We start from the raw sequence: 25,609 nt of genomic DNA, 5'->3' as shown, positions 1-25,609 counted from the left end.
AAAAAAAAAGGAAAAGAAAAAAAAAGTACTCTTATTTTTTTAGGTGGGAGCCACCATTCATCTTCATGATAAACAAAATTGTTTACGTAATGATATTTTCGTAAATATATCAACAAATTATCCCAGTCAGCATGACATTTTTGTAAATAAGTGGACAACTTTTATTAATATGCAGGTCCATAAATATTGACTTATTTACAAAAATGTCATACTAATTGAAATTTTTTTATTGATTTATTTACGAAAATTACATAAGATAAACAAAATTTATTTATCATAAAAAAGAAGTGATAAATTTATATTTTCTCATTTTTTTACCTTTTAAATTTTTTTGAAAGCGGGAATGTTTATATATCTGTAGTGTTTTCAATATTTTCCCCTTTCGCGCTTTTCTCTTTAACGTTGCACGTCTCTCTTTCTCTCTCCTCCATTGAAGCGTACTCTGAGTTCTCCATTGAAGCAGCTTCTGAGCTTTCTCTTTTCCATTGAACCGTACTCCAAGCTCTCCATTGAAGCAGCTTCTGAGCTTTCACTCCTCCATTGAAGCACTTCTGAGGTAAGATGTTTTTCCCCCATTTTAATCATCGAATATCATTTTCACAATCTAGGGTTTAGTTTCAAACTATCGTCGCTTTAATTGTCAGTATAGTAAAATTAGGGTTCTTATAAGGTTGATTATTGAACTGATTGATTATAATTGCTGAAATTATGAAAGATTGTAGTGAGCAATTTTGTTGCTAGAGTTTTACTTTCTGCAATTTACGTCGATGATCATAAGAGAGTAGAAATTATTTGAATTTTCGAGCTTAGTTTGATGAGTGAGTCGAATATTGTTGCTTATGTTTTAGCAATTTGCAAACCTAATCGAGTCACTTAGCAAAGCTTTTTTGAGATTGTAGGAGCCCCAGCTGAGCTTGGGTTTTGAGGCTCGTCGGCTTCGAGCTCAAGCCTGGGCGTTACCGTTTTGATCTGAACTGAGTTGCAAAATCTTATCTTCAAATTTTATATAGAATTAATTTGGAATGAATTATACTACTTTTGGAAAATAGGTTTCTTCAATTGGTGATCAAGCAGTTCCTGTTTGCTGTTGATGAAATTATAAGAGTAGTTTAGGTTCTTATTCCTGTTGTTTGGCGTTGTTCCATATTTATTGTGTTTGTGCCTTATTCCTAGCATAGCAGTCACGCCGATCAATTAGTCTGTCTGTTTCAAGCCTTTTGTTTTCAGCATGTTGTGTGTACTTTGGAAGAGATTCTACTTTGGAAGTTGCTAAAAGTGATAGATCAAAAGAATGATGAATTAGTGGTACATAATTCGCCATACGAGGTTGAGTATGCCGTGTGGGTATACAATTCACTACCTAGTATGGTTAAATTAGGCTAAAATTTACCACATTTAAGTATTAATTCAACTTTTTTGTGGTTCATGAGGGGTATGAAGAAACTAGGTACAGCTACATGTGCTCATGGTCTCTACTGCAAACCATAATTGATTCTGGCATTTGTACTGTCCATCTGTGTAGTGCCAGGCCACAAACAGCCTTGGTGAAAAACAATAATTTCGTTACTTTTGTCCCTAGAGCTCTTAATCAACCACCTATCCTTTTCCCTTCTGCTGACCCAGGGACGTAGTAGATTAAACACTTGTTCATGTTTTCCCTGCAGGCTGTGCCACATAGTCCATTTCAGTACTAACTTTGTATGCAATATATGTCAATTCTTAGTAGAGCATCTTTCATGCTGCTGCACTGCTGAAAATTTTTGTATAAATTGTACTAAGTGCATTTTGGAAGCTTATGATAAAGTGTCATGTTTTTTGTTTCTTTGTAAATTTTAACAGGATATCAGAATCCTAATAATGCCATCAATTGAATTACTCACCTGAAGTTTAAAATGAGATGCAATGCGTGTTGGAGAGAGTTGGAAGGTCAAGCTGTATCGACCACTTGTGGCCACCTTTTGTGTATCCTGATGCTTGTTTCTGTTTAAATAGTGTCTCTAAAAATCTTTAGGTTTTCTTGTTTAATATTTGGAAATAACCTCTCTACTTGATATGGATGAACCAATGCATATGTTGATCTCCCCATACTATTGTTAACAGGACAATGGTTGGTGATTAATTTGTTCCTCTATATACTCATTTTGAAATTCATAAGATGTCTCAAGTTTCACTTAACATGTCATAAGGCACATCAGATGCAGGCAAGATACTTAACAGTGATGGAGCGTGTCCCATCTGCGATCAGGTGTTATCTAAGAGGTGAGGTCTTTTATGAATTCTGTGAATTTGCTGGATCTTAACTAGATGTTTAATTGTTATATTGTTTGAATTTTTTTTTTTTTTTTATTTAGAAGAGAATTATTATTGCTGGTTCGTATAGTAAATATTCTGTAACAATTTTGGAATCATTTTCTCACTTGAACTGTTTTGACAACTTGATTTGCTTGAGTTTTCTCTGGAAAAATCAGAGCATGCAATGAACTCTTGCTGCCCTTATCTGTAAGTGATACTATCTGTAAATCTGACTGCTATGTTTAATTGATTTATCGTTTCTCCATCCTTGCAGTCATATGAAACCTGTGGATATCAATCCAAATGATGAATGGGTTAATGTAAGTTATGCGCTTTCCTAACTTACTTTGTTTAGCAACCTGTTTGTTTGACATTTATCTATGTTCTGATCATATTTTTTTTTATATATACATACATACTTTTGGGGATTGTTTTCTGTTTAATTTTTAACGTATCTGTTTTGTTGTATTGTTCCTTGTAATTGCAGATGGCAATGGCAGGAGTCTCACCTCAGATATGTATCCTTAAACTCCCTGATAAGTCATAATTGCAGTCTTTTTCATGGAGGTACCAAAATTCTGTTTGGAATAAAATATGAGCTCAGTAATTGACATGCTCTGTGTTAATGAGCTGTTATCAGGAACCATCTTGTCAATAAATGAATTTTATCTATACTTTTTCTTGGCAATGTGTATTGTCTTTCCTTAAACAAGCTCAGTGATGAAAAGTGCATACAGAAGTGTGATGTTCTATATTGGGCAAAAGGAACTAGAAATGCAATGCAAGATGAACAGGCTAATGACGCAATGCCGACAAAAATGTGAGGCGTTGCAAGAGAAGTTCAGTGAGAAACTGGAGCAGATGCATACAGCATACCAGAAAATGGGCAAGAGGTGTCAAATGATGGAACAAGAGATTGAGAACTTGTCCAAAGATAAGCAAGAACTGCAAGAAAAGTTTGCTGAGAAATCTAGGTGAATATTGTCTGGTAGCTTATTGCTGTCAGGCCAATATGTATTATAATGGCTGATTATTTTATATATTTGAAATCCTTTCCTTTCTTCTAATACTTCATTTCGATTGTGTGCTGATGCCAGACAGAAGAGAAAACTTGATGAAATGTATGATCAGTTGAGGAGCGAGTTTGATTCAGTCAAACGTTCAGCTATACAACCTGCAAACAACTTCTATTCCAGACCTGAGCCTGATCTATTTTCTAACCCGTCCAACTTGATGGATAACCAAGATACATTAAGAAAAGGTTATATCATCTCCTTGTATGCAATTATGCATTCTGAGTTTAGCTGCCTAATCTTGCTTCTTTTGTTAAATTCTCCGTATTTAATGCCACTTTCAAATGAAATTCGTTAAGAAGCTTTTGTGTTGGGTGTCGTGGGAGAGCGGAGTAAATTTTCTAAGAAGTGATACACCAATCTTTAAAGAGTTAAATCTTGTTATTTGAGGGTTTTTGATAAAATGTGTACTAATAAATTCGTTAATAAGCATTTTTGTATTTCTTTGTTAAGTCACCCAAGAAAAATCAGTTGACTTATATGTTGCAGATCGATTGGTTTTTACTCCTGATACTCCAGGACCAAGGGAGGATATCTGGCCAGCAAGGCAAAACAGTTCCAACTCTGGAGGAGCCTTTGATGTCTCAGCTAGCTCACCAGCTAGGCGAGCACCAGTCCCAACTGATGCAGGAAACAGAAGGCCCGGTGGCCATCCTCCCTTTGGATCGGGAAATTCTAACCCCTCCATGACTCTCAGGAATCTGGTTCTTTCTCCTATAAAGCGGCCTCAGTTATCACGTAACCGCCCTCAGCTTTTCACGTAAGTATTATCTGTATCATCTAGATACAAGTAGGTTTTGTCTTATCTGCTGTCTAATCACATCAAGATTTGTTTTTTTCAGGATGTGATCAGAAGTAAACTCATTATCTTGCTGCTGCTAAACATGCCCACAGAAGTCTTGAGCTACATTTTGGATTATATTTTCTATAGAAGTAGAGCCTCTTCTGGCTGCTTAGCACAATGATCAATTCTTTTGAAGAAGTTTGCAACACGACTGATGTTACAGAAGCATTAGCTGGTTCAAGCTCTCTCACTTTCCGAAATACATCTTAATGCAACAGAACTATAGAATTTATTAGTATCGGCATTTTATACGTCAAATTGTACAAAAATACACACAAAATAGCAGTGGTAGGACTGGTAGCAAAATTTTCATCTGTAGCTGCATAGTCAAAGGCTACGTTGACCTTTCCCTTTGTCCGGTGTGAACGAGGGGACGTTTTATATTTGTTGATTGTTCATTCACTTGCAAGGTCCATGAGTCTTTTTTTTTTTTTTTTTTTTTTGGTTGTTGGCAAGCGATGGACAAACTTCATTGGAAATATGTTCGTCTGATTAGGGAAATGATGCAAAGAATGGTACGTTGTGAATTGATCTGTGACTAAATTTTATAATTTTCCAATGTTTCCTTACTAGTGATTGGTATCATTTTCTGAAGGTCATTCAGTTTATGATGATTGATTAAACGTATATTCTGAAATATTGCTTCAGGAGGCAATTGTTAGAATAGATGGATATTTTTATTTACCTACGTAATTTGAATGTATAAAAGCTTGCTAGACTCCTAAATCCTAAACTAACAAGAAGCTAAGACAATGCAATGTTAGAGTGTATATTTGTCAATATCATCGCCTTGGATGGACTTCAATCATATTCCTGTGCGAATAAAAAAATAAAACATAAAAAGGAACTTCCTCATAGTATGGTGATTCCATTCATAGCAAATCAGCAACCAAAATTGCAGGCAAGGCCAGCTAAAAATCTAGTTACTGTTATTTCTTTGCTGAACTTCTCAAGTTCTTCTGACCCGGCAGAATTTCATTTCAGGATGTACTTCTGCTTTTGTCATTGCTCTGATCCTTAGAAGAGTTAGAACCATGCTTTCCTGCACTTGTTGAGCACAAATGCTTTGGAGGCATTTCGCCTGACATAGACTGAGATTACAAGAATCTTTCAAGTTGAACAGAACTATCTTTTATACTTCTTATTAACATCCCCAAATACTCTTTGAAAGTGTAAAAGTTTGGTTTTGTTTCTGAGCATGACAGATTTAGGTAATCGATGCTTAGTTCAGCTGTCCCTTATCTTGTCATGAAGAGCCAGCTCATCCTTCTGTATCAAACCAACTGCTTGCGAGACTCAAATGTCTGTTTGAATAGTGGACACCTGAAGTAGATATCACTTGTCCTTTACACCAGTACATTTAGACTAGCATAATCTTTAGTTAGATTTGGACTGTTCCGTGAAGAGAAATACGTAGCATATTGAACCAATATGTTCCCTGTAAACTTCATGTATAAATCCTGAAGTAAAGAGAACCAACAGATGATTTACACCAGCAGAGTCAGAATTGCCGTATTTAGATCAAGGGCAGAAATCAAAATTAAAACGTTTAGGTTACACCATCTCACCCTAATTTATCGAAAGACTTAACTGTTGATCTGTTACCCCCAACACAAGCAAGTCTGCAAAAAATTTATTTTTTGATATATGATGTAATCCTTTCTTAATCTGATACAGGATTATCTCAAGTGCTTCAAAAATTCATCCTGACAACAAAAATGTGGATCAAACCCGAGTCAGTGGAATTTCCTGCTATGAAACAGAACTATTTGTTATGTACAGACTTTTAGAACCACTCCCTCCAAAACTAACTACAATGAAATAAGAAAAAAGAGATTCAAAAAATTTATCCTTCTGTTCCATTAATTTCCAAACATGAAAAAGGCTAATAAATTTCACAATTTTGCGGCATGCTCATTAGAAGAGGATAACAAGTGGGGTGGCAGGAAAATCTTCAGAACAGGGGCCTTTGTTGATAATTCAATGATATCCCCCTTCTTAATAGGATGAGCGATATGACTACCATCAATGTATGCACAACCTTCTTCCGTGGACCAAGCAATTTCCATGGTCTGATCGGACTTTACCCAACCATGCATCATGCTAGAGTTTGAACCCCTTGGCAGTATGGGTTCTCTCACCATGTACTGGAGGTCCTTAGACAAAATGGGCATCACAAATCCACCAGCAGAGAGCATAGCAGCAGTTGATCCGGCTGCTGTTGAAACCCTTAAACCACTCGACCGGCAATTTACTAATGGGCCACATGACTCCCCATTTCTGTTGAGCCTGCCAACAATAAGAAAATTGTATTACTTACATAGTTATATATGCCGTGAAACAACATAGAGGTATCGAAAAACAAGATATACTACTTACCTGAATGAAAACCGAGACAATGTTGCAGGGGAAGGATGTGCAATCAGAAGATCATTTAGAGCGTGTGTCTTCAATGAGTGTGAGTTCACACGTATGGATATTCTAGATAATTCAGAAGGCCTAGCACGTTTATTGAGAATTTCATCCAACACCTGCCAATTGGAAATTAAATTACAAGGTTCAAAGCCTATTAGCAAAGACAACCAAAGAAAGACCAGAGAGAACAAAATCACCAAAAAACTGTATGACGATTATCCACGTGCCAGCAGGCAATATTACAAAGTCACTCAACAACGAAAAGGAACTTCCTGTTTATTGCACTGAGAATTATTCACCTGCTAATGAAAGTCATATAATTATACGGAGTACATAATATCCATATTGCACGCAAGCTTATCTTCCCTTCATTTGGAGCTCAGTACATAAACATGACGCTAAACTGAAACATAAAGCCTTGCCACAAATCCATGATAGTCCTCAGTACCACTTTGTATTCAAATTCAAAACTCTATCTACAGAAAGCATCTGATCATTCAACTTTGCGTAAAGCAAAAAGACCTTCCACGATTGACAAACAAGTGTGGAACACATGAAATAATCTATATGCTTTTGCAATGATAAGTAGTAATTCAAGATCTTCCAAGAAATACAGTATTAGTAAGAGACATGCTCGAAAATTTATCATCTTCCAAGAAATACAGTATTAGCAATGCCTCTTCATTTACCAAACAGCCATTCTGTCATAAATTTTCAATTTGCTCCAATTCTAATTTCTATAATATAATGGGTGACACATGTGTTAATAATTTGATTGGAAATCATGGTACTATTTTCCCCAACTAATAGATAGTGTGAGTGATTTGGAACAATATTAATTGTACACTACAATGTCTAGATAGACTAAAACATCTGAAATTCATCCAGATTTTATATTTTTGTTCAGTGGTATACTGAAAAATGAAGAGGGTAATGTGAAATTCTAGCACATCTAAGTTGCCATATTCCCATAATAGCAAAATGTTAGAAACTCACCCATATGCATCTACCCAACCAAAGCTCTTTAGTCTTATAAAATAATGGTCCTAATTAATTTATATTCATCACACATTCAATTAGGCACTAGCTGAACTAAATGACAATGTAAGTGACATCTCAATTAAGGCTTATTGCTTATTAATCAAATGGACTGGAGCTAATGAAAGAATATTTCTCAGCATTTACCCAGGCATGGAGAATTGCGTGCAAAGAACTCCATTAAGAGAGGAAGGGTTAAAAAAAAAAGTTGACCTATAATCAAGAAAACTGAAAGATGAAAAATAAAGGAACCTCTGTGAGCTTCATCAGACCCAACTTACCTCATTTAGTTCAACAAAATATACTGCAATTTCTATCAATCCCTATATTATGAGTAGTTATGTGAATGGAAAAGGCACTCCTCCCTCTACTTGGAACCAAATATCATTGTGTCCTTTGATTTTACAGGTATGGGGCATTTGAACATGAGAATGGTAGTTCATGAGTTAGAGAGTGGGATGGGAATCTTTAATACTTCCTCCGTTCTATTAATATTGCAATAATGGACTTTTTACACTATTCATCACTCTTGTTTGACCATATAATATGAGTTATACGTTAAGCAAAATATAGTCAAGTGGGATCTTGTTGGATTCGTCTCATATAATACTTTCACAATATCAACTTTTTTATAATTTTTACTCTTTCACAATTATAGATATTTAGCATATAAAATGTGTTTTGAGATGCGTAATTTCCTCCTTGTTGCAATATTAACAGAACGGAGGAAGTATAATTTAAGAGTCAGTTTAACGAGATTACCCCAAAACCCCAATACTAACCTCTCATTCATTCCCGCCTAATTAACCTTAATCCCCCATTTTTCCAACAAAAATCCAATCTAATTTAAATTTAGATTAAAATGACAACCAAAAAAAAATCTACATTAAAGAAATGTGCTTTATCGTATAACTGCAAAACTATTCCCACTACTCCAACACTTCTCCACTTCATCAACTTAACTGCAGACTACTTCCATACTTGATACTTCCCCATTTCCATTTCACCAACCCCACTGCAAACAACTCAACTCCATACTGCATCTCCATTCAATCAATCAAATAAAGCCTTAATCCCATAAGTTGGGTCGGCTACATGAACCAAATTTAATTAATACTGCATCGCCATTCCAAAAAAAAAAACAAACAACAATTGATACTCTACGACACAAATAGTGCCGTCTTGGACATTTTGGGGGCCCGGAGCGAAATCTTAAAAAAGACCCCTATATTATGGTAGTATATTTCATATACTTTTATACGAGTATTAAAAAGTTCACCAAAATTATGGATTACATACTAATTACTCAAAAAATCTCGTCCTACTAGCTTTTTTTTTTTTTTTTTTAAGGAAATTCATCAATTAAACCCTCACAAGCTATATTATCCAACACCTTATTTTTTTTATTTAAAAAAGTCCAGAATTTAAATCCATAAAAAAATTAATAAAAAAGAGAAATTAATTAATTAAAGCTAACGTATCAGAAATTAGGTAATTAAAGCAAACAAATTAACTAAAAGAGAAAGTACACAAGAAAAAAGGAAAATAAAAGCTCACATAAAAGAAAAAATGAAAATATAAAAATACAAAGCAAAAGAAAAATTAAGCAAATAAAGATAAAAACCAAATCCCTATTTCAGTGCTTCTTCCTTTTGTTCGGCTTCCTCCATTTGAATCCCAAAAAAAATCACTTAGCTAATTAAAATGATCTTTGATTCATTTTTAGATTAAGAACCAGTTACATTTGTGATTAGTACTATAGGTCTACCGTACATATATTTATGACCAGTTTTTTTTTTTTTTTTTTTTTTTTTTTTTTTTTTTTTTTTTTTGTTGTTGTTGTTGTTTTTGTTGTTGTTGTTGTGAATAATAAGATATTAAAAAAATATGTGGGCCCTACAAAAGGAGGGCCTTGAGCTATCGCTCAATGAGCTCCCCCTAGACACAGAAACTGCCATTTTTTAAAAATATAATTAATGTTTTCTCCAAATTAATTTGTAAAAAAAAGTGGCTAGCAAATTTGGCGGCATTAGAAAATTGGTATGTAATGTGATTTTTACATCTTTAGTTTCTTCAAATTTATGCTTAATTTGTGGGCACCTGGAATTGAAGAAAGCACTTGTTATTTAGGATTATTAGGCGGCAAAAATTAGTGGGTATTGTTTCCTATTCCTTAGGTAGTTAGTGGCTTAATCTTAGGAGTCAATTGAATTTGTTATTTAGTTGATAAGAATTGTTAGTGGTAGTACGTGGAGTATGCTTCTCCAATTTGAGTGATAGTTTGTCATTAGTGGGCCTTAATATTAGGTAGTAGTTGTGCTTAGTGTTAGCCTATTTAAATGATAAGAGTTTCTTTTGTACTTCAATTTTTTATCACGCAGAATTATGAAGAAGCAATATCAGTTTATTATTTGTTAAACCTTTTTGCTTTATCTCTTTTTATAACATGGTATCAGAGCTTATCCAATTCTATCCTAAACATAAAAAACACAAATTAAAATTACGTGAGTGTGAGTAAAAAAACGTGCACTAAAAATATCAATAGTCAGTTCTAAGTCGTTTTTGAGTCAAATCTTTGCGAGTCGTTGAGTTGAGTCGGAAAACACAGTGAGGGTAACTATGACAGTCAATGGTGTATCTCGCCGTCGCAACCCTTAATACCAGTCGTAAACACCTAATTGTGTCTCCCCAAACACCAAACTCAGTGATAAGTGTCTTTCAAGTTTTGATTAACGAGTTAGGCAAAGAATTTAAAGGTTGAGCAAAGTTTCTTTGAGTTTAGACCATCTTTCTAATTTTAAACAAACTGCTTTTAAATACAACAACATTCATTCGGTGTCCCTAAATCCAAAAACATTCAATTCGTGTCCTTAAAAGATTCATTTCATGCCCAAATTGTAAAAAACGACCAATCTGATTATTTTGGTCCATTTTCCGTCTAATATTGGTTTAATTGGATGGGGTTTGAAAAGAGTTTTTCAACAATATATTATAAGCCCAAATCCTACTTAAAACGAATAAGATATGGCCAAAATGCTAAATCGAGCCTAGGTCAACTTTTAGTACGACCCAATGATTGTATGAAGTCTAAATATTTTATTTAGGCCCTATATGATCATATTCCTAATCCTAAATCAGCTACGATCTTCTAGAATTTTCTACAAGATTCTAATCTATCCTTCCTAAAAAGTTAAAAATCGAGAGTTTCAGATTGGATAGAACTCTTATGGTAATCCTTGATTTAGCAGAAGATGTTTGGATATATTTTGCAAAGATAAACCATCAGAAAACAATATACTTGCGAACTATTATCTTTTGAAACCATCGCACAAGGATAATCACGCCGCGATAGTCCTGTCGCGACGTGACAAAGGCCATTGCGCCTCGACAAACCTGTCGCACGCGTCAAAGAGTTTTATCACAGTTAGAACGTCTAATCAATCTTTTTTCAATCGTTTGACTCTCTTTTTTACCTATAGAGGTCGTTCGATTTCAAATTATCAACAATCATCAACACACAACCCGAAATTTCTCAAAACCAATATTCTTAGCCTAAACACATCCTAGATTTTTATTCTTAATTAATTTAGTTTATTATTTACTTTACTGATATTACTTTCTTGAAATTTACTAACGTGTGTATTGTTTTATAAAAAGAAGATTGAAACATTAAAGTAAGTAATTTAATTACTTTTTGAATAGAAATCATATTTAGGATAACGTGTCGATTTTGTTATTAGTAACATGCTAGGATTGTTATTAATCTGTTTAGTATCATGCCTAGGATCTTACTACTAACAATATTTTTATGATGATAATATTATGATAATTATATTTTGCTTGATTATTTTGTTGCTATTGCTTGATCACGCCCCCTTTTTGCAGGTTTAAAGGGAATTATGTAACTGAAATCACGCCCAATAGGATAGTTAATAATTGGTAGGTTTAACATTAATTTAATTCAAGTAATCACAAGTATTAGATTAAATTGTGCATTAATAATCAACCAACATAGATTAAACAAGATTATAATTAATTTGATGTATGTATGTTGATCGAAAAACGTGCATGATCATCCAATAAGAATTAAGTAGAAGCCTATTTTAGGGCGGGTTCGGCTTCTTTGAAAGTTAAAATCGTACCATAATCCCCCCACATTCAGTCATGACCACTATGTAGTTAGCAATCTCTGTGATTGTAAATGGGATATAATCTTCAATACCCCGAACGGTTTACAAGTTCTAGTTTTAGCGACTCTTTTATTCTAGCTTCTTTCCTAGAAACGCCGGCATGCCTAAAAACATGACCCTTAACACGGCGATAAAAATCCCCACACCAGATGAGGACTTTTATCAAGTCTTAAGAGTTATGGGACATTGTGGAGCAATGGTATGAAGAGCCGACCTACACCGGATCAAAAGTTGCGAGAAAATCGAAAAAGAGACGCAAAGATTCTTTTGTTCATTCAATCGGCATTGGATGATCAGATTTTCCCACAAATTTCCAATGCAAGCAAGCATGGGAAATTTAAAACAAAAATATATTGGAGATAAGAAGGTGATAACTGTCAAACAGTAAAACAATTTGTAGTAACTTTGAAAGTTTGGCAATGCAAGATAAGTCCGAGAATTAATGATGATACTATGTTATGGACTCACTTAGGATTTTCTAATTTAAGGACTAATTAAGATACAAAAGCTTGATAATTTAGATTAATAATGGCAGAATTTGGATACAAAAGGATAGATTAATAGCTCAAGGCTATCACTCTCTTTGATAACTTTAGGTTATCACTCTCCTAGTAACTTGAGGTTACTACTCTCAACATTTTTCCTCACAATTCACATGATAGCTAATGTATACACTATCCCTTATTTATACTAAGGCTTAGTTAGGAATAAGGGCTACTAACCTAAAAGTACTAAAATTCCCAAACTACCCTTGTTAATGTTAGTCTATTACATTACCGGCCCCCTAAACTTCCACCTTGTCCTCAAGGTGGATAATAATCGGCACTCGATTCTCGGCGACAGCAATGATCTGTCAAGGTTGATGAAGGATGTGAAATTTGGCTTGAATGTATAAGGTTATAAGAGTTGGGTTTCATAGCTGATGTTGGATGGATAGGCCTAGAGTTAACAAGCCCAAAACATGAAGGGTAAGTGGGCCCAATAATTTGCATTGCTTCATCAAATTGAATTGGGTTAGCCTGTAGCTCTTTTCTTTCCATATATGCACATAGCGCTAGCTGCCCATTGACCAATTTGCCCTTACTAACCCCATCTTGTATAATTGGCTTCCTTCCCAAGGCAATGAAAATTTCAGTCAACGCCAAAAGCATTTCTGCCAAAAGCTGCTCTTTTTGCATACTTCAAGAAGCCACCAATCACCCATTCCTCTTGAATCCTTTCTCTTGGTCCACTTCCGGTCAAACCCCCACCGCCGGTAAAACCACCCACGAAATCTCCACGTTTTTGCTGCGTGTAGCCACCATGACCAACACCGCATCTGCCATGGAAGTTCCTGCACCATTCCCCACCTTTTTCTCCGGCGAGCCACCCATGTCCACCACCACACCAGCCACACTGACCTCCACCAGATTGTGACCCCCCTCAAATTCGTTGCAAACACCACCAGCAAGACCACGGAACCCACCAAATATCCACCACTCATTCATCCCACCACCTGCAAAGTACCCCAGTCCACTTTCGAACAAGCCACCTCCGACCAAGAGACCACCACCGAAAAATCGCCACTCTTTACCCTTTCTTTACCTTGCGGCTCATTGTTCAAATTTGTATGGCCACCAGCAATCCCTTGTTCACACGCCCGACACCAATCCCTTGCGGCTGACCCGCCTTTCACGAAGTCAGCTCCGTCTTTGTTCAGGCCACCACTAGCGGCGGTCTCACCATCACTCTCAACTTTTCCAGTTAACGCTCCTGAACCACCGCCAGATCCACTACTATTGGCGCCACCCTTCTCAAAAAATCCTCCTATTCCATTGCCTACAAACACCTCAACTTCAGCCCTTTGCACGGTACTAAAATCCACCCAAACTGCACGAGCTTCGCCGCCAAATTCGCTGTTGACTCCACCCGTACCTCCACCGGAAAATCCATCACCGAAATCACCAATCCTTCCACCAGATATATGTTTTCCCGCAAAGCTCTCAAATCCGCAACCCAATTCGCCGTCCAAGTTTCCTGAAACATGTCTCCCATCCCGGCCTGCCTCGCATACAACTCCAGTTGGGTTGAGGGTGAAACCCTCTGGTAAAGTGCTCACCCCACTGCCAGATCCACACGCCACCGGGTCTTGCACTTCTTGACTCTTCGGGTGTACTACCTCGCTGCTGGACCAGGGACCACAACAGTAATCAGATTGTGTCGTCGTTGAACGGAACTGGCGGACCAACTGAACCTTGGTAGCCACCTGTGTTCACATTCCACCCATTGAATGGTAGCCACCTGTGTTCACATTCGAACCACTGTAACGCTTCGCCGCAAAGCCCGATGATGGCAACCTTGAGCTTCTCCTTTTCATTCAACTGGAAAAAATGAAAGTAATCCTCCATTTGGAAGATCCAGTCATCTGAGTTTCTTCCATTAAATTCATGAATTTGAAGCTCCTGTCGGATTCTCTTCTCCTCCTCGGGATCTGAAATTCCTTGCTCCCTTTTAAGGGAAATGTATTTAAATTCCTCATGAATCCATTTCTTCATGAGTCGTTCGCCATCTGTTCCCGCAAACTGCATTTTTTTTATTTTTTTTAAATGTGGTGGTACGGACTGGTGGTTCCAGTCAACGGCAGCCCACAAGACCGCCTGCTCTGATACCAATTTGTTATGGACTGACTTAGGATTTTCTAATTTAAGGACTAATTAAGATATAAAAGCTTGATAATTTAGATTAATAATGGCAGAATTTGGATACAAAAGGATAGATTAATAGCTTAAGGCTATCACTCTCTTGATAACTTTAGGTTATCACTCTCCTAGTAACTTGAGGTTACTACTCTCAACATTTTTCCTCACAATTCACATGATAGCTAATGCATACACTATCCCTTATTTATACTAAGGCTTAGTTAGGAATAAGGGCTACTAACCTAAAAGTACTAAAATTCCCAAACTACCCTTGTTAATGTTAGTCTATTACATACTATCACGAATGAAACAATTGTAAGGTGTTCGGGAGCTCTAAGGTCTTAACAAAGTAAAGAATTATAAGCATATTGTTACTGCAATAAGGACTTGTCAACTTATACATACGATGAGTTGATGAGTTTTATGTTAGCTCATGAAGAAAGAACTAATAAGAGTGATGATGAATGAGAAGAAAAGGCATCAGAAGTGCGGTGGGGAGCATATGATGGTGGTAAAGGTAAGGGTGGCTTTGGTGGTCGATCGTGGTTGGGGTTAGGATCGTGGTGGTGTGGTCAAGGCCGTGGTCGTGAAGAAAGTGGAGAACATGGTCAATCCACAAGAAATATGAGCAATGTTCAATGCCACAATTACAAAAGGTATGGTCACAAAGAAAATCGTTGTTGGGATTAACAAAGAGATGAGCAAGGTGAACAATCTAACTATGCTGAAAAGGTCGAAAAGGAAGAGACTAGGCTCTTCAAAAATCTAGCGTTGTGAAAGTCGTGGTTGAAATACCCTGAGTGTCGAGATCATTAAAGCGTGTCAGAGTTCAAGTCGAAATCCGTCGTCACAATATGTTAAGCAGTTGCATGTGGCTTTGAAGCAAGGGGGTGTCAAGGTATTGCTTCGAAATAATTAGTGGTAATTGTTTCCTATTCCTTAGGTAATTAGTGACTTAATCTTAGGAGTCAATTGAATTTGTTATTTAGTTGATAAGAACTGTTAAGGGTGATACGTGGAGTATGCTTCTCCAATTTGAGTGGTAGTTTGTCATTAGTTGGCATTAATATTATGAAGTAGTTGTGCTTAGTGTTAGCCTACTTTAATGATAGGATTTCTTTTATACTTCAGTTTTTTTTCACGTAGAATTATGAAGAAGCAATGTCAGTTTATTATTTGTTAGGGCTTGTTTGACATTGTTTTTTGTTTTTAGAAAAACAAGAAACAAGAAAAAGGTGTTTACACTTTCGGTTGTCAGTTTTCAAAACTATTATGATTTTAAATAAGTTTGACTAATTTTTTATTCATTGTATGACATATATCATATGATTTTAAAAAACAAAAAACCAAAAAACTAAAAAACCGCAGTGATTAAACGAATCCTAAGCTTTATCTTTTTGCGTTCATTTATCTCTTTTCATAACAAGAGAGTGTGCCCATTACAAAGGAAGAGGAACCAAATTGGATTGAAATTAGACATAATTTTTTGATAACCGATGATAAACATGGTTTGCAATATCTCATTAACTCTATTTCCTCAACTTGCCTTCAAATTACACAGATTGGCAGTACCTAAAGGATCGCTGAATTCTACGGCAAACAATGATGTAGATAAGTTAAAATCGAAAATTTTATCAATGTTACCCAAAAATGTGCAAAGATACTCCGGATGACGCAGGAGATGGTGGGTTCCTTGATAACATAGAGCTTATGGAATTATTAAAATCATTAAATTTGACAGGTCTTCCTAATCATTATTTAGAGTTGAAAGTTGATGCTCCAATATATGAACCAATTTATAAGGTTGTGCAATGGAACATGCCTTATACAAAAATTGGGTCATAGGGTGATAAAAGCACAAGTGATCACAGGTCCAAGAGCTAGAGAATCAGTTCTGATTCCGCAAATTGATTTAACGCCTTCTAACAAGAAGATAGATCTTTCTCTCAAAAGAAAGCAATTCCCATTAAAACTAGCCTTTGCTATGACAATAAATAAAAGTCAAAGACAAACATTGAGCAACGTTGGCATCGTTTTCCCAAGGCCCGTGTTTAGTTATGGTCAATTATATGGTGCAAGGTCACGAGTTAGATCTTTTTCCGCGCTAAAAATCTTACTACAAAATAAGAAGGATGTTTCCAACAATTTTGACTAAAAATATTGTGTACAAGGAAGTATTAAACAATGTAAAATAGCTATGTATGTAGTTTTGTTATAATATTAATTTAGTAATTCTTAGCAATGTTTGTTTTAGTGTAATTTTAGAAATATATATATTTTTTAAATTATCTTTGTCATGTTAATGCTCCCTTTTTACTTATTAAACATATCTTTCATTATCTATACTATTTATATGACCCCTTTACATGTGCAAGGTTGGATCGGAAATGAAGTATGTTTATTATTTTTTATGCCCACTTCAATGATGTTTAAATGCAGGAAATGGACACAATATACACACCATGTCGTTTATTACCCTTTCTTCGTTAAAAGTGAATATGAGAGCACGTTAATTATGGGTGGTGAATGAACAAGCTAGAGCTTAGGGTGCAAATTACATCCATCGTTCATGGAGTATGGAATTTTTTGACACATAGATTTGAACTTGAGTTTACTTAGTGCTTAATTTGTTTCTCCAATATATTCATATATATTTATAAATATAGACACTTATGTATAATTTCTCACTTTCTAAAGGGACGAAGTTCAAGTCATATTATTTAATGTTGATATTGATAAATATAGACATCTTGAAACAAGGTTAAGTTTATTCGATTGCATGACTATAGCTTATGCCTCCGGATGCATCTTACAAATATGCCAATAACCAAAGGAGGTTGAATTTGGTAACAAGACTATGATAACAGATGTTCTTGATGATTACGATGATATCCCAAAGTACAATTTCAAGTTAACTGAATTTTACCACATTCCACACTACCTTCACATGTGCAATTCTCATTGGTATGTGTCTTTCAATAATTACAATTTACCTAATACAAATATTTTATATGATTTTTAAAATTATTTTTCGAGTTTTAATAGTCATATCATTTTTTTATTGATGATGAATGTACACAGATGTTATTGGGTTGATCTAAGTAAAAGACAACATTTTTAAAGAGATGTGTTACTCAACAACACAAAGTAAAAGCATATCACACAATTAATATGATCGATTCATTTGCATTAAAATACCCACCAATTTACAACAATATTTGTGCAAGATTAGCTTCTCCATATAAAATTTTAATTTTTCATGTATTTTTAATACTTTAGCTCTCTACTTTTTTACAAACCCCATGTAAATTTATCTTTCCAATATGTTTTTATTTCTTTTTATTTAAGTTTTTTAATAACTGCAAAATCAACCCAAAATGGTCGAAGTTTTGGGGACGGAGGGAGTATCTAAATTCTTGTTTGGTTGGTGATAGGAATATATTAGGGATTATAAAAATATTTTTGCTTCCTTAAGGATATAATATGATTTTACAAAAATAGTAAAATACCTTTATGGCTTTATGATGGTTGGGCCATTATCTTGCATCCCTTTCTACGTATTAAATTTAAGTAAGTCATCATACATCATTATTCGTAAGGAAAGAAACCACTATTCTCATGTTTCCCAAAATATAGCAAAACACAAGATGAGTATTAAAAGAACATAACTCTGCCATCTAGTAACCAATACCACACAAGGCTTGGTAAATAAAAAGGAAAAGGAAGCCAATGCACACAAGATAAAATTTTGCTATATTTTTCTCTCCTATTCTATTTCGTTTCTAATTATATATGCATATATTGTAGATATTTAAACTTCTAAAAAGAGTAGCAGCATAGCAGGCATAAAATCTTGCTGAACTATTTATAATCCTTTCCTTTCTATCTTGCTGCAAATTACAACTGCACATCTTCCAAATAGAAATTCTCTTGTGATGAAATTCCAAGACAGCCCATTAGAGTCCCTTAGTTCCCCGCAAAAAAGTTAAATTCTTTTCACTTCAAAATATTACAAAACCACCAGGGTTCATCTGTACTCCTCACAACAGGCCTCTGCCTTCCTCAAATATGATTCGGTAATCCAAAGCTTCCACTGACCCAGAATGTAAAAGCATACTTACCCCCATTATGGTTCCAACAACAACAAAGCTTTATAGTGGTTCTAAAAAATATTAATTCAATGAGCGGCTTAAGGTAAGGAGCCCCCATACACTCTCAATATACTTAACAAATCTTTGTTCACCATGTCTGAGGCCTGACCACATTTGTTGCTCACAGCAACTCAGCAGAGGTTATTAGAAGGAAAAATATACTGCCTTAGGCCTTGATAAGCAGAAGAACGTGAGAAGCGATGTTGTAGTAAGTTTGGATGGAAAAGATTTGACCATGAGTGTTTTAAATATCTTGGATTGATCATCCAAAAGAATGGTGACATTGATCAAGATATGGCCCCCAGAATTAAGTTAAGGTGGCTTAAATGGAGAGCGGTCACGAGAGTGTTATGTGACCGAAGCATTCCTTTACAGTTCAAGGGGGAAAAAAAGACTGTCATAAGGCAGAATGTTGGGCTTCTAAGAAGAGCGTTAAAAAGATAAAGTTAACAGAAATGCGCAAGTTAAGATGGATGTGCGGGAACACTCTAAGAGATAGAATCAAAATGAAGTTATTCGCAAGAAAGTGGGTGTTGCAGGCATTGCACACAAACTAACGAAAAATGTCTGCAGTTCGGGCAAGTAAGACGGAGACCACAGGGTGCACTGGCACGAAGAGCGGGAGAGTGAGATCATGGAGAGGTGGAGGGAGACCGAAAATAACGTGGTTGGAAGGAGTTAGGAAGGATATGAAGCATATATATTTGCATGAGAATGAGGTTTTTTTATCGTAAAGGATGGAGGATAAAGATTTGTGTGGATTAACACACAAAATAATCACTTTTGGTTCATGTAGCCTACCCCACTTATGGGATTAAGTCTTTGATTGATTGATTGCAATTCAAATTACATGTCAAGCTTTCTATTTAACATATTTTTTGTTTGATTTCAATTTTTTTTCTTTTAATATTTTTTATATATGACCTTAGTGATGATAAATATTAATGCCTCTAGTAAGTTAGAGTCTTAATAGACATGACATATATAACCTGAGCTAAATAGACATTACATCTTGGCTTCTAGCCTCAATTTTGACAAATGTTATAAGCTTCACTAAGTAAAAATTTGAAAATTATCATTCTGGATCAATTGCAATATATGAAGTGCAGAAAAGTGACAACGATTGTGTTAAGAATCAAACTAATTATGAGTTAACTTCACTCTCACTGAATATAGAGAATTTACAGTCTTACACTCACTGAATTTAGAAAAATGATTAAGAAGAATTTTAGGCAGAGAAGAGCATTCAAATAAGATATTACTGAATTGATGAAATCAAAGCATATAATCACCAATTACAACCTAACCAACATTCCAGAGGTCGGCAATCACTTTGAAGTGATTGTTGATCAACTCCCTGATGAAGTTTTCTAGCACTAGATAATCTCTAAATGGATCTGCATAATTTCCCTCATCCTTGAAGTTTTCTAGCTAATCCATTAATTTCTTTCTAGAATGTAATAATAAAATCAATGAAGTAATCAGTGGCGGATCCAGGAATCCTAACTAGGGGTAGCACTGGACAATTAAATTAACAATATAATGGCGTTGTAACGTAATATAATCAGCCAACAAAGTACGTTAAATTTTGAATATAATGCGTTGTGTAGTCATACAATAATTAACAATTAAATTCAAACATTTATATTGACAAGGTTATTATTTATTTTAAAGCATGTTATTTTTTTTTTTACAAATAATTTATATTCTAGATATCAATTATACTATGACAAATTTTCCACCTATTTATTTTTTTTATTTTTTAAGTCAAAGTTGCTTATGAATTTATATGAAAAACTTTGGCATAAATTTTTCCTATGCACGTATGCTAATGTAAAATTTTGACTGAAAATATTTTTAAAAATAAAATTATAACAATTGAATATTAATAAATTTTTCGTTGAGACAATACTAACAAGTACTCACGTTCTATATTTATTCTGATGTATAAATCACAAACGTTAGTCAACGTGAATTAGATTACTTGTGTAAAAAGTCAAAACATTTCATTTACTTAAACACAGATGGAGACATCATAGAGTATGATTTTTTTATATTCATTTTAGTGTAAATTTTCATACTAATATACAAACAAGATATAATAGTGGCCAAATAATTGCAATAAATATCATGTAATGAAAATAAGAAGAATGTCATTGAATATAACGGAGAGAGTATTTCATATTATTATGAGGATTGTTTATAAAAGGTGTGAAAATGGAAAAAGAAATTTATCTTGGAAAGATAGTAATAGGTAATAGCTTATCATTGTGTTGACGGAAGTAGAAATTCATTTGGGTTTTTTTTAAAAAAAAAAAAAAAAAAAAAAAAAAAAAAACAACTACTAAGGGGGTCTCGAACCCATGACCTTGAGGAGAACAAACACATTTCACCATTCTTCTTCCTCACCACTGAACCAATGCTGAAGTTAGTTAATATATATACGGATTATAATCTTTATATAAATATCAAGGTAGCTTTTTTCAGAAAAAAAAACAGTTTTTTTTTTTTTTTTTGTAGGGGTAGCACGTGCCCCCCAGGCGTCAACGTGGATCCGCCTCTGGAAGTAATCACTTCTCTAATGGTCAAGAATCAGGATACAACCCAGTAGAGGGATTATAATCCTGCACAAGAGGCAGTCTTTTCCAAAATCCATAAAGTCTTGGCCTTCAACATATATTTTCCAAGGTAGAACCTCAAGAGCAGTCCCCAAGCAAAACCGCAACCCTCAAAGGCCAAGAATGTGGCTCGTTACAGATTCTTAACAAACAAGCATAATAGTTAATTGCACTTGACTCTAGAATAAAAATGATGACCAATAGCAAACCCAGTTTCAGTGATTCTGTTTTCCTTGATTTTTTGCAACATAATAAAAGGCAATGCTTACAATCTCACCTGTTCGAAGTTGTTGACTGTAGCTGCGCAAAGGTAGCCAGCACTTCTAGCGGCATCAAACTCATCTTTGAATTGTTCTACCTGTACCAGAGAAAGCAAGTTAGCTAATCCAACAAGGTTTGGAGGGAGAAGGAGGGGTCATTTGTTGTGGAGAGAATAGCCAAAACCCAAATCTTAGAAAAAGAAAAAAATCAGCAACTATGCAAGTTTGAAATGCTTGTACCTCTTCAATCTGTGTGGGATCCGAATTTACTCCTAAAACTGGAATGCTGTCATCCATAAAGTGACTAGCTTGCAAAAGAGTGCCATCACCTCCAATAGTTAAAACCAAATCCACATCTTGGATCGGGCGAGTTACATCATTGTGAAATAGAGTTTCCCACTCAATCGACTTTCGCTGCAGAATTTCCTGACATAAGCTTATAGCATCCTTGTGAACCTGAATTCTATTGCTTAAATGGCAAAGTATCTGCAATTTTGTACAGAATATAGGACTCAGGTGACTAATACAACAGCATTTGCAGGAAACTGTAGCCAACAAAAGGTCATAAAACTGCATCTGCTACAACCTTTATGGATTCAGACAGCAGATCAGTCTAATGCAAAAGATTCACATACAAGGCAGAAAATTCACAAGCGCATATCCTCAACCATGCAATGGCAAATAACAATTTAACAAAACTCTCGATTGACAATTTGAAGATTTTGAACTCACATCTACTACAAACAAAAAAGTAAAGATAGTCAAAATAAACAATTGATTAGTCCATAACTACCCAAAATTATATTATTCCTTTCTATCTTAATAAGCTTCCTTGAAGTAGGACAAATGTGCCCCAATGGGTGATGTAGCACCAAAAACATTTTGAAAATTGGAGTTCACACTCAGTCTTCATAGCTTATCAAGTGTCCTCAACTCAAACCGTTAAACTCCCGAATTGAAAGTTTTTGTGCATTGACAAGATTAGATGGCCTAGCACACTACATTACCAATTGATTTTTACAAGAGTTCCCCCTTTTTCCTAATACTTGTTCAATTAATCCCGACTATTATAAAGGTTCTTAAGTGTCTTGGGAATTCATAACCCGCGTACATACATTAACGCGATGTTATCAATTAGAGAAATCAATCCTATATTCCTATACCAATAAACCAAAACAAAATCAACAATACCCGATTCAATACCGGCAACCTTTAAAAATCTCTCACTCACTTATCCTAAAGAATAACAATTTAGATATCTACATAATTCCTACCCAATAACCCTTAACGTTATATATGTAAATGAACAAACAAAAGCCATAAAATTTAGACAAACATACCAAAACCGCATAAATTCATCATGTTCAATTGATGGGCATATGTAATAAAATCTAATAACTTCATGGAAATACAAGAAAAGATGTGGGTGTCAAATATTTACATTGAAAAATGCATGAATTTATGATAGATACCAAAAAAATTAAGCTGAAAAAACAAAAAAGAATGAAAAAAAAATAGAAACCTTAGAATTGGAAATTCCAGAAAGAGAATCAGAATGGCGAAGAGGGTGAACATCGAAGGGTTTCAAGAGCAACAAGAGCTTTCTCCTGGCCATAGTTGTTTCTCCATGAAAAAGCATTCGACTGAGGAGGTTACGACTGAGGAGGTTACGAGGCTGAAATGATGTTGCCCAACTCAATGCTGAGGCTATTAATGCGACACGCATCACACTGCCGCATCACTGGCCGCTACTTCTCCCCCTAAACTCACCGCCGGTGCTCTAACAAAGACAACAAGGTGATGGTTGTATTAGATTTTTGTTTTTTTGTTTTTTTTTTTTTGGGAAGCAATTTAATTGGAATTTGATTTCATTTACTATTGGAAATTTTGCATAAAACTACCTTTTAAATCTCGATTTTTGCAATTAACCACCTTATAAAAAAAATGTTGCAAAAGACCACCTTTTTTTAAAATTATGTTGCAATTTAACACCTATTGCCGGAAAGTGACTATATGACCAACTACTCCGGCGTTGACCCATTACTCCGATGTTGACTTGGTCATGTGACCTTAATCACCCTCCATTTTTCTCTCTTCTCCCACAAGTACAACTACTCACTACAGGCAATAATTGGTAGCACCACCGGCTACCCACAGTCATGCTGCCTCGCCCTTATCACCACCTTCTCCAACAACAAAAACGATTACAAATGTTCTGGTTCTACAACCAATGCCAAATAATCGAAACTACCAACATTTCGAAGAACCATTCACTCGCATTATCCCGCATTAAGAAAATCATGAAGGCCAACAAAGACAACTGAATACCTATCCTCTTCGCCATTACAACCCATGAGATGAGTAAAGTAAATTGGGGAAGAAGAAGAATAAGAGGTAATGCTAGAACAATGATCTTTATGAGAGTGAGAAATGGTGGCCTTTAAATTTGGGATCCATGTATCTATCGAAAATTGCAATTCTGTTAGCATTTTGATTTGCATCTTCTTCTTTGATTAATTCACTTACTGGGTATTTGATTTTGTGAATGGAATGAAAAAAAAAAAATTGAAATTTTGAAGCTATGATGAAACCCTAGAAATGGCAGAAATTGGGGGAAAGAGAGGAGAGAAAGAAATAATCTAAGCTTGCTTTAGAAAGATAACAGATGAGTGATGGCGGTGGTGGGTAGCCATTGGTTGAAGACTTGACGCTGGTGGTGGACTGGTGGTTGTGACGGCAGTGATTATTGTTGGGTTGCCCTCCATTTAATCACGTGAGGATAGTTATGACTTATGAGGGGAGAGAGAAAAAAAAAGGGTCATTTAGGGTCACGTGTTTAGCACGTGATCAAGGTCAACGCCGGAGTAATGGGTCAACTCTTTGTTTCCGGCACTAGGTGGTAACTTGCAACATTTTTTTGTAATTAGGTGGTCTTTTGCAACATTTTTTTTATAAGGTGGTTTTTTGCAAAAAATAAGATTTAAAAGGTGGTTTTATGCAAAATTTCCTTTACTATTTCTGAATGATTTTTTTTTATAATAGGAAAAAGATATATGCAGCTCTGGCTGCATATGGGAAATAATTGACATAAATAAACATTTACTACACTGATTTACTTGTTAATTAATGATAAACTTTCAGGGAGCTGGTAGGGTACAAAAGGTGTACAAAAAGAATCTATATACTCTTATCCCATTGGCTAAAAAGGCATCTATTTTAAAGTGTGGTCCTTAAAAATTTCATCCAAAATTTGAATCTAATTTTTGAAATTTTAAGATTTGAAATTCAAATACAAATTTTAACCTTCAACTACCTAATTAATGCCTTTTCAATTTTCCAAATTGAATACTTAACTTAATATTCTTTTAACCAGGTCATTTTTATTTTTTTTGCTGGAGGACACGGGAACAATGGTTGGCCGTTTTGTGAGTCTCCGACAACGATGATTCAGCGATTTGTGAGTCCGGCAATGATGGTACTTCCAAAAAGCGATTTGTAAAACCTGACTCCATGTACAAATTGCAGTTGATGCTGGCATAAAATTTCAATTAAACATTATAGGAGTAACAAACTGTATAACTATAAACTTGAGAACAATCCGTATTACAAAAAAAAATACTCTTGCAAGAATTGTTGTGCTGGTACCCCCAAATTAAATGGATAGTAATGTGGTTATTTTGTTCATGTGTCCCGGGTTCGAATCCTGATAATGGACAACTTTATATTAAATACGTCCCAAATATTTTCAAGTCCTATTGTAATCTGTTTAGAAGATTAATAGCTGAGAACTGTAGCGCAATGGTTTATGTTCTTGTTGAACAATTGTCTAGGATCGAATCCTACTAGAGAAAACTTTAATTATTCTTTCTTAGTTGTTGGCCAATAGTTTATGCTTTTTTTTTGGGGGGTTGTAATTCTTCTTAGTTGTTGGCCAATTGTCATCCGGTCAATTTTTTTTTGCAAATAATATCAATTTTTTTTGTTTGGGGTTAAATGTAAATAATCGGACTACTTTTTCTATTTGACATATTAGTATTCATAACCTTCGTC

The 25,609-nt window shown here is 35.0% G+C and overlaps 2 protein-coding genes across 5 annotated transcripts; one reads left to right on the top strand and one right to left on the bottom strand.

Moving 5' to 3' along the window:
- Positions 1-313: 313 nt before the first annotated feature.
- Positions 314-5,744, top strand: LOC110702764 (E3 ubiquitin-protein ligase CCNB1IP1 homolog). 4 transcript variants are annotated; one of them, XM_021880510.1, is made up of 9 exons: positions 314-556; positions 1,840-1,962; positions 2,187-2,259; positions 2,567-2,612; positions 2,780-2,810; positions 3,011-3,266; positions 3,390-3,553; positions 3,885-4,125; positions 4,208-5,744. In XM_021880510.1, the coding sequence occupies exons 2-9, from the start codon at positions 1,893-1,895 to the stop codon at positions 4,212-4,214; spliced, it is 888 nt and encodes a 295-aa protein (XP_021736202.1). In that variant the 5' UTR covers positions 314-556; positions 1,840-1,892; the 3' UTR covers positions 4,215-5,744. The 4 variants fall into 4 exon arrangements, with proteins under 4 accessions (XP_021736202.1, XP_021736200.1, XP_021736203.1 ...); XM_021880508.1 differs by having other exon boundaries at positions 3,855-4,125; XM_021880511.1 differs by lacking the exon at positions 4,208-5,744 and having other exon boundaries at positions 3,885-4,129.
- An 88-nt stretch (positions 5,745-5,832) lies between these two features.
- On the bottom strand, positions 5,833-24,638 carry LOC110702763 (NADH kinase-like). The gene is made up of 6 exons (XM_021880507.1): positions 23,461-24,638; positions 23,082-23,339; positions 21,800-22,045; positions 21,577-21,657; positions 6,589-6,740; positions 5,833-6,498 (listed from the first exon to the last, which is right to left on the bottom strand). The coding sequence occupies exons 2-6, from the start codon at positions 23,283-23,285 to the stop codon at positions 6,105-6,107; spliced, it is 1,077 nt and encodes a 358-aa protein (XP_021736199.1). The 5' UTR covers positions 23,286-23,339; positions 23,461-24,638; the 3' UTR covers positions 5,833-6,104.
- Between the last annotated feature and the right edge of the window lie 971 nt (positions 24,639-25,609).

The sequence above is a fragment of the Chenopodium quinoa genome, unplaced genomic scaffold (assembly GCF_001683475.1).
Source record: "Chenopodium quinoa cultivar QQ74 unplaced genomic scaffold, ASM168347v1, whole genome shotgun sequence".
In the NCBI taxonomy this organism is placed as follows: domain Eukaryota; kingdom Viridiplantae; phylum Streptophyta; class Magnoliopsida; order Caryophyllales; family Amaranthaceae; genus Chenopodium; species Chenopodium quinoa.
This window is presented reverse-complemented; position numbering and strand designations above follow the sequence as displayed.

Bases quoted from the DNA above. Each gene is read 5' to 3' on its own strand.
- LOC110702764 (XM_021880508.1), top strand. From the start codon at position 1,893: ATGAGATGCAATGCGTGTTGGAGAGAGTTGGAAGGTCAAGCTGTATCG. The intron at 1,963-2,186 runs GTATCCTGATGC...ACATGTCATAAG, and splicing joins CACTTGTGGCCACCTTTTGT to GCACATCAGATGCAGGCAAG. The intron at 3,554-3,854 runs GTTATATCATCT...TATATGTTGCAG, and splicing joins CCAAGATACATTAAGAAAAG to ATCGATTGGTTTTTACTCCT.
- LOC110702763 (XM_021880507.1), bottom strand. From the start codon at position 23,285: ATGCGTGTCGCATTAATAGCCTCAGCATTGAGTTGGGCAACATCATTT. The intron at 22,046-23,081 runs GTTTCTATTTTT...ACAAAATTGCAG, and splicing joins CTGGAATTTCCAATTCTAAG to ATACTTTGCCATTTAAGCAA. The intron at 6,499-6,588 runs GTAAGTAGTATA...TATTGTTGGCAG, and splicing joins TTGTCTCGGTTTTCATTCAG to GCTCAACAGAAATGGGGAGT.